Here is a 17,833-nt window from a genome sequence, read left to right on the forward strand (position 1 = left end):
AAAACTAAAACTGGCACAATGGCTTCAGCATATGGACTTGTCACTGCAAATAAACGTATTCTGTTGGTTTGGAAAAAGAAAGAAGTCCGAACATTGAAACTTTGGCCCACAGAACTGGTGGGGGAAAAAAAAATTGGCAACCCCTGATTTCTCTTCTAGCAGGTGGAACCTGTTTGTAGTGCAGTCCTAGATGGGGACAGGGCAGGGATGAGGGTGACGGTTAGGAGGGTTTTGTTTGAGATTTCTATGTGTTTCTATTTTATTATTTCGGTAAGGACTCTTACAGGTGACGCTCCAAATATGACTGTATTACTTTTTATGTCGCACACTTATATTTTTTCTTACTCTTATGTACTTTTATACATTATTTTGCACTTTTGCTCAGCGGTTTATGTACCATTTTTTTTTTCTTTTCTATTTCCTGTTGGTTTGATCAATGTTTTGTCTAATTTAAATGTTTTTATTTTTTGATATTGTTATTATTTTATTTTTTTCTCCTACATGTTCGGATTTGTTGTCTGATTATACATAAGAAGCAGTTACTCATTGAGTGTGGTTATCTATGCAAGAAGATGCTTCATAATAAAAATATTTAAAATCTGATCATTCTGTTGCCCCAGTGAATGCTGGGAAGTTATTAAACCCGCCTCCTCTGTGTGCCACTTGATGATGAAGTTCTCTTACACATCAGCCAGTTTAGCTGCTGCTCAGCTCAACCTGTGCTTGTTTTCACACAGCGATGGGGTCTAGTTTTTCTGCAGCTGCATGCAAATGTGCTGACTGATCCCAGATAAGACAAACAAACAAACAAACAGACAAACAATAAACAAGTATCAAACCTACTGTAACTCCCTAGAGTAGTGGTTCCCAAACTTTTCCAACTCATAGCCCACCTGAAAATCAGGACTGAATTGAAAGCAGGAGAAACTCAATTATTCATTTTTGTTTGGCGATTCACCGTTTGTCTCTAGACTCTTTCCTTGTAACTCTTCCTGGTGCTAACCAGCTATCCATTTTGACCCTCCAGTTTTTGCTATGGATGCAATCTGTTAGTGTGCAATCAGACTCAGATAACAAACAAGTAAATGATGTGTTCCAGCAGCGAAAATGTGAAAGCTCCCATCATTGGCTTATCATAGTGATCATCATAATAAAGTTTTAAATGTTTAAAAAAAAAATTTAAAGATCATTTCATTTTTAATTGTATTTTTCATATAATTTATATCATTTCACACAATCGTACTGTTTTCAAATGATTTGTTGACCCACTTGCAGTACCCTCATGGCCCACTGGTGGGATCCGACCTGCTGCCCTAAAGTAAATTAGTACAAAACACAAGAATATGCGCATTCATCCCTACAACTTCAGTGCTAATTACAAATAAACGGTAGATATTTTATCACAGATACTAAGAGGTAGCCAACTAGGACACTAGGACAAACAATATCTCAGATTTAATATACACAATCACAACAAAAAGAGAGGCAGAGGACGGAACCAGTGCAGCTGCCAGACTGCTGGGAACCTGGCATTTTAAAAGTTAGCATGTTTTGAATTAACCAATAAGCAGTAGGTATTTCCCAGGTCAAAGCCATTAATCCAGCCAGTCAGATAGGTTCACACTCTCACACAAACACGGTCATACAGTCTACAGGTCAGGAAATACTATATTTTGTAACACTGGATTAACTAACCCATTCACTTGTTTCCCAGAGTGCAGCAAGGCAGGGGAATCGATTGCACATGAACGTGTATGAGACTCGAGGCCAGCCGGCAAGAGTCCCCACCAACAAGGCCAGTGGAGCAGAGCCCAAGAAGGGCTTCAGACCTCCACAGCACTGCCCAGCCCTGGCCCAGGTGGTCAGCCGCAAGGTCCAGGCTGCAGTGCCAGAACAGGGCATGGTAAGACCCCAACACACAGTGTATTTCTTTGTGTATGTATCAGTCATGATACTTTCATAAACTTTGTAAGTGACACATCACACCAGTGTATTCCAGTGTTGCTGGGTATGGATGAGTCTTTTGTATAATATTAACTTTTGTATGAATTTTTGACATAAAATAATGAATTTCCCTATAATTAATAGTGTTTGATGTATCTAGCATAGGACCTTATGTCAAATAAGGGTCATTAATATATATATATATATATTTTTTTTTTTTTCAAGTGTAGTTTTTGGGCTTATTATGCCTTTATTGGATAGCACAGTAGAGAGAGACAGAAAATGGGGAGGCAGAGAGAGGGGGAATGACATGCAGTAAAGGGCCGTCCGATGCGGGATTCGAATCGGGGCCGACTGCAGGGGCACCTGCTCAACCCACTGCGCCACCCGACGCCCCGGGTCATTAATATTATGAGCTTGTGAAATGATGTTCACAAATAATTTCACAGCCTGCAGTTGTATATCACTTTTTGTTTGCATGTAAAAAAAAAAAAAAAATGTGTGCACATATCTGAATGTGAGAATTTATTTGGTAATGTGTAAATAAGTTTTGTAACTGTAGAAATATTTTGTGAATGTCTGAAAAAGTTTTGTGCACTCAAATATAATTTGTACGTGTGTAAAAAGTTACAAGCTACAAGCTAGGAGTTACAAGCACCAATTTTGATCCGATATTTACACCTGGAAAATAAATGTAGTCTGAATTGCCAATTACCACGATTCCCAATGACCAGCCAATTAGATGAAGGCAAACTGTCCATTATGGACAACAGGGTGGAGCTGGGGAGGAGCACCTGCCCGGCAACCTGACTGCACCAAACTCCCGGCTGCATGGTGCAAAGTCAATGCTAACACAGTTAGATTCCATATTTCAAAGAAAAGTTTATAGCTATGTGCTAAAGTAATCTTAGTAGCTAATTGCGTATATGTCTACATTTGGCCAATATTACATATATGAGGAGTAACTTGTAATAACATGTCTTGTTAATTTACTGCATGTAAGCTAGCTGTGTGGTGTAACCACTTGGGTAAAAACCATAGACTGTATATAAAGCGTTTAACATATTATAATATCAGATACATGCAAAAATATATATTTTCTTTACATGCACACAAAAAGTGACATACATCCAACGATGTTATCATTTCACAAGCTCAAAATAGTAATTACCTTAATTTGACTCTATAGACCTAAAGGTATGTGTTTCATAGTCATAGTGGAGCAGCCATGGTGTTAGCAGCAGGCTAACAGGAGCTCCAAGTGAATGTTTTTCACACTTCATCCCCGCTTTCTCACACAGTTCTGCTACTACAGTGGATATTGCTAGCTTTAGCCTGGTAATCACACTGAATTGTGGTTTTGTTTCAAAACGGCCTGTCTCTAAAAAAACTAAAAAAAATAGCTGTCTGTAATAGGCTAATTATTATTATTATTAATAATTATAATAAATGATTAAGAATTATATAACGTACCATTTACCAAATAAGAAATAAATCGATAGGCCTACAAACAAACATAAAACCAATGTCGGTCTAGATATGTTGTAAATTCAGCAGGGGCATATCCAGATGTAACTTTAATACAAGCAACAGCCATTGTTGCAAAGAAACAAAATTAAAACAATGCACTCTTACTTGTGGCATACTCCATACATAGAAAGACAGTGTGTGTTTTCGATATTTTGCTTTATGCAACATCCACTACTGGCTCATACAGGGGCTTTCATCCCTGACACGTATCCACAATTGATTCATGAAAAATTATATGTTTTATATCAAATCAATAAGCCTACAAACAGACACAGATTCAATGTGATTATACTGTAAATTTAGCATATGCCAAAGTTACCTCACGCGAAGAATCACACAACAACACACACACACACAAGTACACGCTAAGACACTGAGTTGATTTACCTTAGAGTTGCTCTACTACCTGAGTTAAAAGACTAAGAGTTAACGTTAAGTCTAATTAGCCAATCACAGTCAGCTTTGCCCATTTATTTATTTATTTTTTTTTTTGGAAGAATCTTTTGGGCTTTTTGTGCCTTTAATGGACAGGACAGTAGAGAGACAGGAAATGAGGAGGCAGAGAGGGGGGGAATGACACGCAGGAAAGGGCCGTCCGAAGCGGGAGTCGAACCGGGGGCCAGCTGAAGTGAGGACTGTAGCCTCTATATATGGGGCGCCTGCGCTACGTGACTCCCCAGCTTTGCCCATTTCTGCCCAGTAACTGTCAGTAGCAACTGCTGAGACACTGGCTGCTACGGTGACTGTGGCCACCAGGGGGAGGAGGGAAACACACACACAAACCCCCTTTGTCTCCCTAGACAGACAACAGCTTTTAAGATGAAACTTGTGTTCTAAAATGGGATAATGGAGGGAAACTGCAAGTCCTATTGAAAAGATCACCTTACCATGGTCGTCCCAAGGCTTCAATAAAGAGATTGATATCTTATCTGTGCGTGATGTCATCCACTATAAGTCTTAACATTCTGTGCAATACAAACCCATTATAAATTCAGAAACTGTCTGAAAATGACACAAAACGTAAAATGCGATTTTTGGAAAACCGTAATAGTTCGTTTTCTCCTGAAATCAGCTCCTGAATTTGTATTGCAGTCTATGGTAGAGTTGGAGGGTGCTCGCATCACTTGGAGGGTCACATTTCAGATTCTGTTATCTCTGTGCTAAGGTAGACACTTTGTATGAAACAGGACAAATTTGTCTACTACTGAGGAAGAAATTATGTGTGAAAATTATGTGGCCATAAGGACGAGTGATGTCATCCCCTCAAGCCCTGAACATTCCGTGCAATAGACACCCATTATAAGCTCAAAAATTATCTGAAACAAAGCATGCAACTAAGACTGTGATAATTCAAAAACTGCAATGATATCATAAAGTTGAATACAAGTTTAATAGCTGAATGTCTTTAAAGTTTGAATGAAGTCTGTAGCTGAAAGTATGCTGAAGTAGTTGAAGCTCAAAGAGGCTGAAGATTTCAAGGAATTGAATATTCTTTCCTTTCATTTGAATGGCAAAAAGATTGCAGAACAAGCTTAATATTTTGAAAATTATAAATAGTAATAAAAAGTTTTGTCCACCCGATAATGTACAGAACAAGCTGAAAGATTTGATATTTGAATGGTTTCCGTACAAAAAAGTATGAAGGAGTAGTTAGAGACTGTGAAAAGGCAGAAGAAGTAAGAATAACTAGAAAATCCATTTCCTGAAGAAAATGCGTGTGAATGCTGAGAGATGAATGAGATTGCTGAAGCAATGCTGAAGAAGCTGAAGCAACTCCTGAAGCAATGCTAAAGTAGCTCAAGCAATGGCTGAAGATAAAAGAAAAAATTGTAAGCTGGAGGTTGAATGAATAAAATGGTTCAAAAAGACCCGAACTGTTGATGAACGGTTTAACAAACAGCACAAAACTCAAAAAAAAAAATTACAAAATGTACAAAACAGAAAAACATCATCAGAACAGGAAATGTCACACCTGAAGGAGATCTCTGACACACTGTTAAAATAGTTGAGAAAGCAGCTCATATTAAGAAGATTAAAAAAAAGTACAGTGCTTTGAAAAATGACATGCCAAAATTTTAAACTGGAGGAGCGGAAGTCCTTAACTGCAAACGCTGACAACTGACACATTTTGTTGAAACAATTGAAAGCCAATTTATTTACTGGCGAAAGTGGAAGTTAGAATAAAATGCCTTTAAAAAGTGAATAAGTAATTATGGTGAAATATGAACGGCATCCTAGCATTAGAAACTTTAATTTAAGATATCAATAAGCCGAATAATCGCTAAATAGCGTTGTGTTGTGAAAACTTTTAAGTTTGAATGAAGCATATAGCTGAAAGTATGCTCAAGAAGTTAAATTTCAAGGACGCAATAGATTTAAAGGATTTGAACATCATCTCCATTTACTTACACTGTGAAAAAATTGCAGAAAAAAATGATCATTTCGAAAATGAATAATATCAAAAAGTTGAAGGTAAGGATACATCTCTTGATGAAGCTGAACATTTTGATAGCTGAATGGTTTAATATGGCGCAAAGTGGGGGTGTGTATCGGTTTGTGTGTGTGTGTTTGTGTGTGTGTGTTTGAGAGCCTGTCTATCTGTCTGTGTGCCTTTCTGCTTGTCTGTATTTATGTGTGTTTCTGTGTCAGTCAGAATGACAAACTGAAATTAACTGCCAAATGCTTCCTTAATAAAACTGGACTGAAACATATTTCCAGTGAAAACAGTTGAGATGTGTGTCATTGCAGAACTGTCAGTAAAGTGGTTGATAAACACCACACATATCAGAGGAGTCTCTAATCAGGTAATTTGCCCCAGATGTGTGCCCCCTCCCTCCACTCAGAGGTTGATAAGGTGACAATGCTGTCTCACTGGATGCGCACCTGTCTTTCTCTTTGAAAAAGGTAGCACCTGACAAACACTGGTTAAAGGTAATCCACCAATCAGAATGAGCTCCAAAGGCAATTGACCAATCACAATCAGCTCCAAAAGTAATCCACCAATTAAAATGTATGTAATGTGGAGTCAGTTAGATTTCAAACTGAAATTAACAGCTAAATGTTTCGTGAATGAAACTGTCTATCTGCCTGTCTATCTGCCTGTCTGTCTGTCTACATTTCTATGTGTCAATTTTGTGTGTAAATGTGTGTGTCTGTGTGTCTGTGTGTGTGTCTGTGTGTCTGTGTGTGTAAGAGATAGTCCGGCTGTTGAAGACACAGAGCTCATACAAATAATGGGAGAAAGGGGTCAGTGAACTTCTCAAATTCCTGCAATTTAATACAAAACAGTACATCATATCAGCAAAATTATCACTTGGCCAGTGCCACAAGACTCTCCTGAACACCTCTATGTGGTTTTGGTGTTTCTAGAGCCAAAAGTGTGGAAATAGGAGCGAGTTAAAAAGAAGGGTTACTTCTGGTTTGAGGGTGCTCGCATCACTTGGAGTGTCACTTTTCAAATTATGTTAGTCTCTGTGCTCATGTACACACTTTGTATAAAACAGGATGAATTTATCTACTAATCAGGAAGAAATGATTTGTGAAGACCGAAATACATGACTGTAAGGATGAGTTACACAGAATTTTTCAGACAAATTGTAGCGCTTCCCCCACTAACAGAAACTCTACAGACTGCAGATGAGACACCACACTGACGTCAGTATGTCAGCATGTCAGTACGTCAACACGTCAACACATGAACAGTGTCACTAGTATTAGTGAAAAGACAGATCAGTATAAGTAAAATCAGTCAGCTCTTTTAATGCTTTCTTTTCTTGAAAGCATTAAAAGAGCTGAAGTCGTCTCAGTACACAAAATATATGGCGATATTTAGAAATCTCCTCTGTAGAACTTGATAAATGCATGATTTAACCCTTTGATGCATAAAGAGACACACTCTCATGCTTCGCTGCTGCTTTGTGTGATCAAGATTCGGTATCTTGCCTGTTTTTCACTTATGATAAGCGGCTCCCAGCAAAAACACAGGGAAACATTTGTTGATATACATACTGATACGATACCAGCAGTGTTATATATAAATGACACCTTTCACTAGCCTATAGTTTCAATATATGAACTTTATATGAATATGACACAGACATGACATTTTCCTGGATCTCTCTCTCTCTCTCTCTCTCTCTCTCTCTCTGTATTTGTGTCTTCCTCTAAACCAGTGGTTCTCAATCTTTTTACACCAAGTACCACCTCAGAAAATACTTGGCTCTCCAAGTACCACCATAATGACCAACACTATACAGTAGCGTAGTAGGCCTAAGCATTCATCAAAAACAAGGCAGAGGTTTTATTCCTAAAGAAGTATATTTAATATTGTCAGCCAGTGTAACATTTTACACAGTTTGAACAGTAACACTGCGCTTAAATATAGGAAAATAAAAAAAACAGTTCTTAAATAATGATTCAATTAAAATATATTGCACATAAAAGTAAAATAAACATTGTACTTGTAAATAAATGTAAAAAAAAACAAAAACAGTTCTTAAAGACTAAATAAAACTGTACTGTACTTGATTAAAAAAAAATCAAAACAGGCTGTCTGAACTTCACACACTACTGTATGGCTGCTTTCTGAAACAGAAACACACACAAACAGAGAGGAAGAACAATAAGATTAAGAATAAAACAAAAGTGAGGAAGAGCATTAAGATTAACAGCTGTACTTAAACATACACAGACTATTGATGACAACTTACATGAGCTTAATGTGATGGGTGCGCGTGCCTCTGTGAACACAGTCCTGCAATGTCTGGGTCATGCGATGGTTTCATGCATTCGTTGCTCAAAACGTCGCCACATATCACACACTGCGGCCTGGGCTCTTCCTCTCTCCCGCTCCAAATAAATCCAAATTTGATATAGTTTTCGTCATATCTCCTCACTGGTTTGTGCCTTTTTGTTTTTGCTAGCAAAAACAAAAGGCTAGTGGTGCGCGTACCACACTTTGAGAATCACTGCTCTAAACAATTGTAAACAAAAATAGGCAAACTGTATGTAGAAAGACAGAGCTGCAGTAGCAGTGGTGCAGCTGCCCGGGAAACGCGAAGCAGACTGTGTCTCCAGTGCTGTCTCTTATGAACCAATTTGTCTGGCTATGTCTTAAGTTACTGTTTCTATACATGGATAAACTTGCTTTGGCGCTTCTCTTTTTTCGCTCTCAGTCCCATTAGTGCGAGATACAAGCACACACACCTCACCTACACCACACATGTGAGAGATTTCTGGATGGGCGTTGGAGCTGGTCTATGTTTAGCCATCGTTGCAGGGAGTGCAGACAATAAGCCCAAGGGAACAACGGTTGAGGCCGCTGTCGCTTTGTCAAAGAGGCACAGGAACTGGACATATGGCAATGCCCTGCCCTATTGGAAGTGGGCAAGGAGCCGCAGAATGTTATCCACACACTGATCCACACACTGAGAGGATGGACAAGGCGTGTGATAGAGGATGGACAAGCCGTGTGATAGTGTTCAGAGCCACACCAATGAAAATTGTGCTCTGAGAAGGAGTCAGTGAGCTCTTCTCAAAATTGACTGTGAGACCCAGCGTGAGAGAAGGAGCTGTGACTCGGGTCGCCTGTGCCCTTGATGGTACACATATCAGCCAGTTGTCCAGTATTTTCATGCCCCATGAGTGCAGGGGCGGAGAGACCGAATGGAAGCACCCGGAATTGAAAACAACGGCCATAGAAGGCAAAACGTAAAAACAGGCTGCATTGTTGAGGTGCAATGGCACATGAAAGAGAGTGTCCTTCAAGTCGATGGATGTGAATCATTCCCCTGGGTCAACAGGTCGATCAGCTGTTGTGCCAACCATGTGGAATGTCAGTACCTTGAGAAACTTGTTGAGCTCCCTTACATTAAGGACTGGATGAAACCCGTCTGTCTTCTTCTTCACCAGAAAACAAGACAAGTTGGACCCCATTGGATGTGACAGGGGATTTCCCAGTTCTATTGCACCCTCGGCCAGATTGGTGAAAAGCCCTGGTTCGGGGCTAAAGCCTTTGCCAGGTCCTGGAATGATGGTCAATCCGACCCAGTTGGAAGCTGGGGGCTTGCATTGGAATTGGATCTTGTACCAAGGATGAAACCACCCAGGGATCTGAAATGTAAGCAGCCTAGCATCTGAGCTACTGCTGGGAAAAATAACAGACAACTGGCCCTGAGGCCTCAATCCCTGGTCTCATGACCTCTGGAGGTCTTGGGAGCGGGACAATGAGGAGCCCAGGCTCGGTGGTTTGCAGGACAAGTGAGCTGGGCCATGAAAGTCATCGACTGGCCTCCAAGCATCGGGGCATTGAAGCCCCTTGTAACTCCTGGCGTGAGATGATGGCAATGGTAGGGAGAGGGAGAAGGCGGCAGTCACAGCAACCCTCTGCCTGCCAGAAAGGAGTCAAGCTGAGTTTGCACCAAGGTGGACATTAGGCATCCAAGCTCCCTGGACATAAAGGCGAAAGCCTGCAATGAAGCATCACTGAGGCTGGTAATGGAAGCATCTACCCCTGCTTATCGCAGGGAAGCTGAGAAAGGTGAGCATGAAGTGACAGAAATAGTTGCCGATCCGCCCCATGTGTGATGTTACATCATAACCCCTGCATTAACGGATCATCAGTGACTAAACACTGGAGTCGAGGACACCTGGAATCTGGTCTCAGGGCTTCATCAGGGGGCATTATGAGGGATGCAACAGCAGGCTCAATAGCCGGCATGTGATGCAGGCCGAACTGTATCCTGCATAGCAGCCAAGGATAGGCCATCTGAAGTATGATGGGAGCATCTTCTACTGTCCTCCCAGCATGCATGCAGCTCCCTCAAATACTCCTCTGAGAGGGGAACAGTAAAGGCAGCAGCGGGTGGCCTGCATCGTAAAAAGGCACTAACGGGCACCGTGTCAGATGGCATGTCAAGTGGCAGTCCTCACAGAGCTGGCCCCTGTGTCATCCATGGAGCTCTGGTCTGAGGAGCGAGAGCCCGGCTCCGAGACATGGGACACACCCTCCTCCTGCTTCTAAGAGGGTGTCCAAGGCTGTCCAACCCCCACTGAGGACATTGTATGTATACTGGGAGCACTGCTGTCACCAAACCAGGGTTGTAACATCTAACAGATCAGCTCCAGCGAGAGCAATGTTACTTACAGTTGGAACAAACCAAAAAGCATGTTTGGAAAAGACACAATCTTCACCAACTGATATTAACAGCTAAGCTAGTAAACCTGTCAGCTCAAACACCACTGCTGGCTACTAACAACCAAAAACATGGACCGATGTTGCTTTCTTTTTCTTTTCTTTTCTTTTTCTTTTTTTTTTTTAGGCAAGCACCTTCTTGCCATTAACTGTAAAAAAACACAAACTACCAACGCTATCACATGCTGGGAACAACAGCGAGAGCACAAAGTAAGCTTAATAAGCTGATACCAACAGCAGGATGACCAACGTCTATACCCCACTGAGCACAAAGGGCAGACACTCCGCGTTCCCTCAGGAGACAGCTTGTCGCAGCCTCTTGGAGGGCAAATATTCTGCAGCTCTGACCGATTTGGTAACAAGGCTACCAGTGATGAGTTTATTTTAAGATTGATAGAGTTAGCTTTAGCTAACACTATCACAGAAGTAACCCTGCGACACGGCCCTCCAAGGCCAGTGCTAGCGGTACAGATGGTAATACAACCATGGTACAGACGCATCTACTACTGCTGAAGCCAGTTTGTTTGAGCATTTGAAGCAGTTCTATAAACAAACGAGTTAAAACTCAGACGGATTAATTTTATATACGGATTTTAAATGTTACTCATGTCTGTGATTCTTCAGTGGTATACAATCATTCATTTATTTTGGGAGTGGCAATGATTTGGGCTGGTGATTGATGGGTAGAAGGAGGTTCTTATTCTTTTTATAGAAAAAAAAACGGTACAAATGAATGTGAACTAGTTAATTTTTATGTACATGAACTGAAATTTGAACTAGTTCTTTTTAAGTGAGAACTGGCACAACACTGGGGACTATCATCCTGCCCTGTCATCAGCATGAAATTGCCAGGCAGTGAAGACTCAAGAAAAGTCTAGCACGTGACTCCCTGTTAAACCACAACATGTCATGGACAATAGATTTATTTTGAAGGCGAGAAACGTATCACATTGGAATGATTTGTAAGATGATGATGATTCCATGCCACCTCTACACACACTGGCTAACACCAATGTTATTTTGTGTACATCCAGTGTTGTGGGTGTAGTTTTTTCTGATTGATTTTTCTTCTTCTGTTGATCAGGTGATCATGAAAGAAGTGAAAGGCACCAAAGAAGAAGACAAGACTCCTCCTGCCTGGTTCACCTCTTACATGGAGAAAGTAAGAACAACCAGATGGAGGTGACACTGTCTTTCAGCACAAGTTAGGTTTTCTGGTGAAGGAAATGTCTTATTACTAAAAGATGGACTTTCTTACTCTCCCAACTTCACCCCACAGTTTAAGGACCAGGTGGTTCGTGAAGCGGTGGAGAAAATCTGCAGGGAGTTTTCTGGACAGTGCTGCATCCACAAGCCACTGGGAGGAGGGGGAGGATCAGGGGGAGCTGGAGGAGGTAGAGGGGAAGCAGTAGGTGGAGCAGAGGCCCAGCAGGTTCCTGAGGTGTCCTCCACCCTGCCTGGAGCCCCATCTTCCTCCACCCCTCCCTGCTCCTCCTGCAGGGGACAGACCACTGGAGGAGGCTACCAATGCAGGTATGTATTGTTGGCAGCTAACTGGCTAATTGCAAGTCACTTTGAATTAGGAAATTACCTACATGAGTGCAGAGTCACATAAAGGTTCCAGCAATAGCAGCTTTTTGACTAATTATTTCCTCTTTGCTGTTCAATCATTATAAGCTACCATCAATGAAGCCAAACACAACCTGCAAAATTATCTCTTCTTAAATACTAGTATTCTGCCCTTCAGGCATTTAGTGTGAGTTTCGGGAACCCCCTACAACATTTCTGTTTAATGGTACAGTCCTATGACGCAACTTCCTGTCTGGACAGGAAGTAGGAACAAAAACAGCACGTGGGCCACAGGAGGTTAGATTTCAGTCCCACCAGAGCACAAGGCGTTTATCTGTTGCCATCCTGTTGTTGTGCCATAGAAAGCATTGCCTGTAAGTTTAAAAACCTTTGGGGGGTGCGCTCTCCAGTGCTGAACATTTCTGAGTGGTTGAGTAATCGCATTTTATTTCACCCACGATGTTTAAAAGTCCACAGGGAGCGAGCACCGAGTGAGCAAACAGATTATCCACACCGCGAAACAGGTCTGGGAGAAGGTAAAAAAACTGAAACGGGACTTAAAATTAAAAAATTAAACCACTACAACTGGAGTGGCTATGGTTGCCACCTGTCACATATAATACAGGATCATTTCGTATTTGAAAATAAAATGCTATGTCCTGTATTGAATGAATACGGGACATAATTTGTCCCATATTTTCATTCATGTTATGTCCTCAAAGTGCTGTGTATAATGTAATGTCAAGTAAAATTTTTGCATAATCTTCCCGGGACTTTAGGCCAGGTTGGAAACACAGACAACAATGGGCCACAGGAACCTTTTAGTTCCTGAATAATTCCAGGTACTTTTTGGTCGAAACGCGGTTCAAGAAATGTTGATTTCTTTTGTGATTTGCTAGTGATATTTAGCATATTTAGCATTTAGCCTTCACCTTCATTAAAGCTATATACATATATGTAGCTGTTAGAATGAATGCGCACTCAATAGGAAACTGGACTGTGTCCCCAAAATCTCCAACAAAGACAATGTCAAGCTCAGGGAGCTTGGTGATCTTTTAATGGAGCTTTGTTCTGCTAAGGAAGATGGATACCTTCCCGGGTTTAACCTGGATACTGCCCAATAGAGGAGAAATTACCCAAAGTCATCAAGATGTGTGCCATAAATGATGATCAGAGCAACCGCTCATTACTTTGGTCAGCCTTCTTTGATGCCTTTAACATCCAGAGCTCAACCTCTTACTCACTCAGAACCTGTGCTGGACAAGTTGACATATCTGGAAGAAAAGCAGAGGGCTTCAAAATCGAGTCAGTGAACGGGAAAGTCTGTCTTGATTTACCAACACTTAGAATGTACCCACATTCTTGTAAATACCGATGTCAGATGAAGCTCTTCATCTCCCCCACCTGAAGTCGGTGGCAGACCACATTCCGACGCTTGATCCAAAAGCCCAAATTCTTCTCTTACTAGGAAGGGACATTGTTAGGGTACAGAAGGTTCGACAGCAGGGCAGTGGACCACACAACGCCCCTCTCGCATAGAGGTTGGACCTAGGCTGGGTTCTGGTGGGTGATATATGCACACAAGCCAGTTGTGAGCACTTTCAGGACAAATGTGCTGGAGAATGGTAGCTCCCTGTGAGAGCTTTATGCAGCTGAAATAGAAAGTGAGTTATGGCAGGGAGCAACCAGGCGACCTGTCCGACTCTGTCAAGGGCAGCAAAGTAAGAGTCACAGAGCGCACGATTGAATGCACTTTGTTCAACTAAACAGGACAACAAGCTGGCTCCATCAATTGAGGACATGGTCTTTTTAAAAACCATGGATGAGGAAGTTTATAGAGATGAAACTAAGAGCCTTCAAGGTACTCAGGCAGTGTCTCCCCAACAACCAGGAACAAGCACCCTTGTCTTTGCGTTGCAGCTTAGAAAAGGAAGCCAGAGGTGAAAGAGCAATACACTGCCTACATGGGGAAGTTGTTGGAGAATGATCATGCTGAGCCAGCCCCTGCACTGCAAAAGGATGTGAAGTGTTTGCTGCTTTTGGAAGGAAAAGGTTGCCATCACCACTGATTTGCAACACGTTTCATTGCTTTGGTGTAAGGGAGGATCACCAAACGTTCTGCAGTACCTATGGTATAGGGATAATCACCTGTCCAAGGACATCATCGACTACAGAATGAAGGTCCATCCTGCTGTTATGGAGGCATTTCTTTCAGAAGATCAAGCAAAGGTTCTGAGGGACCTAGACCTCAGCAAAGAGACTGCTCCTATGCAACGTAGTCTGGGACTATGTTGTGAAATAGCAACACATGTTCACCTTTTCATTGTCCTACAATGACAAACCTTTCACCCAGTGTGGTGTCCTGTCCACAGTAAATAGTGTCTTTGACCCCCTAGGCCTGGTAGCACCTTTGTCCAAGGGAGAGCTTTACTGCGGAAGCTGACTATGGACACCAGGTTATTTTTTACAGATGCAGATCTGTACAGTGCTCAGTGGAGACAAGTGTAGACCCTTGGCAACACGTTTTGGACATACTGGAGACGAGAGTACCTCCCAACCCTACAGAGCCAGCGAAAGTGGAATGTGGAATGTCCTGAAAGCACCATCAAGTTGCTTGCAACAGCATTGGTCACCTCAGCTCTCCCTAGCGCTGATGGAAAGGTGCGCAAGGTGGAAATTAAGACTACTAGTTATGGTACTCCAAAGACTTTCTTGAGACCTGTCTCATAGATTGTACTCCTGTTGCCGGGAGGAAAGGCCAAAGAGTGAAGGACTGTCTTTCATAAGTAGTGACCCTGAGAAGGGCCAGGCGAGAAGTATTCTGCCCCTCGGGCATTCATGTTCCTTAGTGTGAGTTTCGGGAAACCCCTACAGCAAATCTTGTTTAATGGTACAGTCCTATGATGCAACTTCCTGTCTGGACAGGAAGTAGCAACAAAAACATCACATGTGGGCCCTAGGAGGTTAGATTTCAGCTCCACCAGAGCACAAGGTGTTCATCTGTTGCCATCCTGTTGTTGTGCTATAGAAAGCATTGCCTGTAAGTTGAAAAAACATAAATAAGCAGTTCAACTTAGTGTATTAAGAAACATTTTGTGACAGGTAGCTGTTAGCTGTTAGCATTTGTTTGGTTGGTCTTTATTGTTTATTATTACTTTGGCTTTAGTACAGTGCTAACCATGCTTTACACTTGAATACTTACCTCTGTATAGGAATATTTTAGTGATTATACTGTATTCAGTTTCACTCCATTTTCACGTCATCATGCATCTTGAGTTGTATTAATTAGTCAGACCTAGAAAGCTACATCCTGACTCTCATATCTTTTGTGAAAAGAGCTCGGCTAGCTGTCTTATTGAGGTTTTCTACACCTTAAGGAGGACAGTATAACTGGATATGAGAAAAATGATTAACTTCTTATGTTTAGAAAACAATCCAAGTTGTTTTGGCAGCATTGAGATGGCAGCATTTAAACCACCATGTAAAGAGAGAAAAAGTTCTGTGTGGCAAGTCAAAAGTTTGACTAGTCAAAACTGAATTACAGATATCTGCAATGACGTCACTGAAAACGACATTTGGCTCGTCACACATCTATAATGAATATGAGAGATCTGTAATTCAGTTTTAACTAGGCAGAATTAAAGTTAATGATATCGCAAACGTCATTTTGACTCGTCAGAATTGTTGTGCATGACGTTGCTCATTTGAGGCTTCCCATTGGATACTGACCCAAATGAACTGGAGGAAGAGAGAAGAGGCTTTCCATTGAATATTCGCCCAAAAAACAAATGATTTGAACAGTGTTAACAGAAGAAATGGCGGTTGCTGTTGTGGACAAGATAATTAGAAAATGCCATGAAATAGAGCAAGCTCATTATCAATGAATTTGTGGGGAACGAGAGCTTCGTTCACTTGAGAGTTGCTCTAGAAATGTACGACGTATTGAACATTTATTGTCTCCAGACACACGATGCGCTCCCGCCTACAGTAAGCCCCTACTCCTACTTGCCATAACTTCTGACATGATTATAATAATTAATCTGCAACGTCAATTCGCCTAGTCATAACTCTATTTCAAGATATCTTTAATTACATTTTGACTAGGCAGAATGAAAGTTAAAGATATCTCCAATTTGAGATATCTCTAATCAAAATTCATTTGAAGATATCTATAACTTGATAATAGATATCTACAATTAAAACTATCACTATCCATAATTCCAGTTGGAGATATCTACAATTTAATTCTGATTAGTCACAATTCAGTTCAAGATATCGTAGTCGAGGACATCGTTTTGACTAGTTAAAAAAATCTCAAACTGGAATTATGGATAGTCATAATTTAGTTGCAGATATCCTGATTGACGTTGTGGCTATCTACAATTGGATTAAAGATATCTGTAATGAGAAACCCCATACACATGAATGGGAAAAGTCAGTTGTCCTAGGAAGACTGAAGTTGTGGATATCTGAAATGACAATTGTGGATAGGAAGAATGTCATTGTGGATATCTGAAATAGATGTGTATAAGAGACAGCTTCTCATCATTTGCAGAATCCTTGTCATGGGACTTCTCTTGCCTCGCTTCATCTTTCTGGATGATATGTGCATCATATTCAGCCTTACTTATATTTCTGTGCTTGAATGAAACACAAACATCACACTGATCTTTTCGTGGAATGAATACAGAATAGTTCTCTTCATGGAACACATCTGTAAAATTGAGACACGCTGACAGAACTTGGAGATGCAGGGAGGACCCATAGTCTTTGCACTTATGTCTTTTCCACCTTTGCACTTGTATGACATTACTTTCAGACGTTTTTCCTTGGATTCATTTTGCTTCCATGTTCCTGGACTGAGGCGTTTGTTTCTTTTCTTTTTGCCCATATTGTCTAAAATTTCCTCCTCATCCTGCTGTTCTGGAGTAGTTGAAACCATGGTTAGGCTATCTTCATGTTCAGGGGCAGAGGACTCATCACAAGGTGGGGTATAGTCTGGATCGATGACGACATCATCACCATTATCAACATCACATCGTCATAAATGTCCTCTTCAAGGTGTGTCAGCTTGACATCTTCAACAACTTTATCAGGAGTGTTTAAGGTATTGTCTGCACCTTCAGTAAGAGTCTTGGTCTGTAATATGCTGCTCCATCTATTCAACAGCAGTCTCATCAGTTTCAGTAAATGAGGCCTGATTAGTGTCAGCATTGTCAAGTGTATCTCCTACCAAAAAGATGTAGTTACTTTGCTGACTAAAAAGCTGACTAAAGACTGAATTAAAATACTACATAACTGCAATATTTAAAGCGTAGCCTAAATTGTAGTAATCCTCATCACTTACCAGTAGGGGATGAACCCTGAATGATCGAAATAACGTCAGTGGCTGAGTAGCGTTTAATTTTTTTTTGAAGCAGTCGCCATTTTGAAAAGCTTGTAAAATTGCCTAAATCACATTGTCTTTTGACTTAGGCAAAAATAATATGGCCTAAGTCACACTTTTGACATAGGCCATTATACAACAGGGGTAGAATTGCATGTTCCCCTCAACTGAGGATTCAGGCGATTTTACCAGAGGTGGCCAGCATCATGAGG

General features: G+C 41.1%; 1 protein-coding gene across 4 annotated transcripts in view; it reads left to right on the forward strand.

Annotated features, from left to right (window-relative positions):
- The window catches only part of nbr1b (NBR1 autophagy cargo receptor b), a 62,536-nt gene that overhangs the window by 13,111 nt on the left and 31,592 nt on the right, over positions 1-17,833 (forward strand). For all 4 annotated transcript variants that reach the window (XM_023422844.2, XM_023422847.2, XM_023422845.2 and 1 more), the window contains exons 5-7: positions 1,715-1,903; positions 11,751-11,828; positions 11,946-12,199. In XM_023422844.2, the coding sequence (XP_023278612.1) occupies positions 1,715-1,903; positions 11,751-11,828; positions 11,946-12,199 (521 nt within the window). The remainder of the gene's footprint in view (positions 1-1,714; positions 1,904-11,750; positions 11,829-11,945; positions 12,200-17,833) is intronic.

This window comes from Seriola lalandi, unplaced genomic scaffold (assembly GCF_002814215.2).
Source record: "Seriola lalandi dorsalis isolate HSWRI2012SDOR001 ecotype SW California unplaced genomic scaffold, Sedor1 jcf7180002054686, whole genome shotgun sequence".
NCBI lineage: Eukaryota > Metazoa > Chordata > Actinopteri > Carangiformes > Carangidae > Seriola > Seriola lalandi.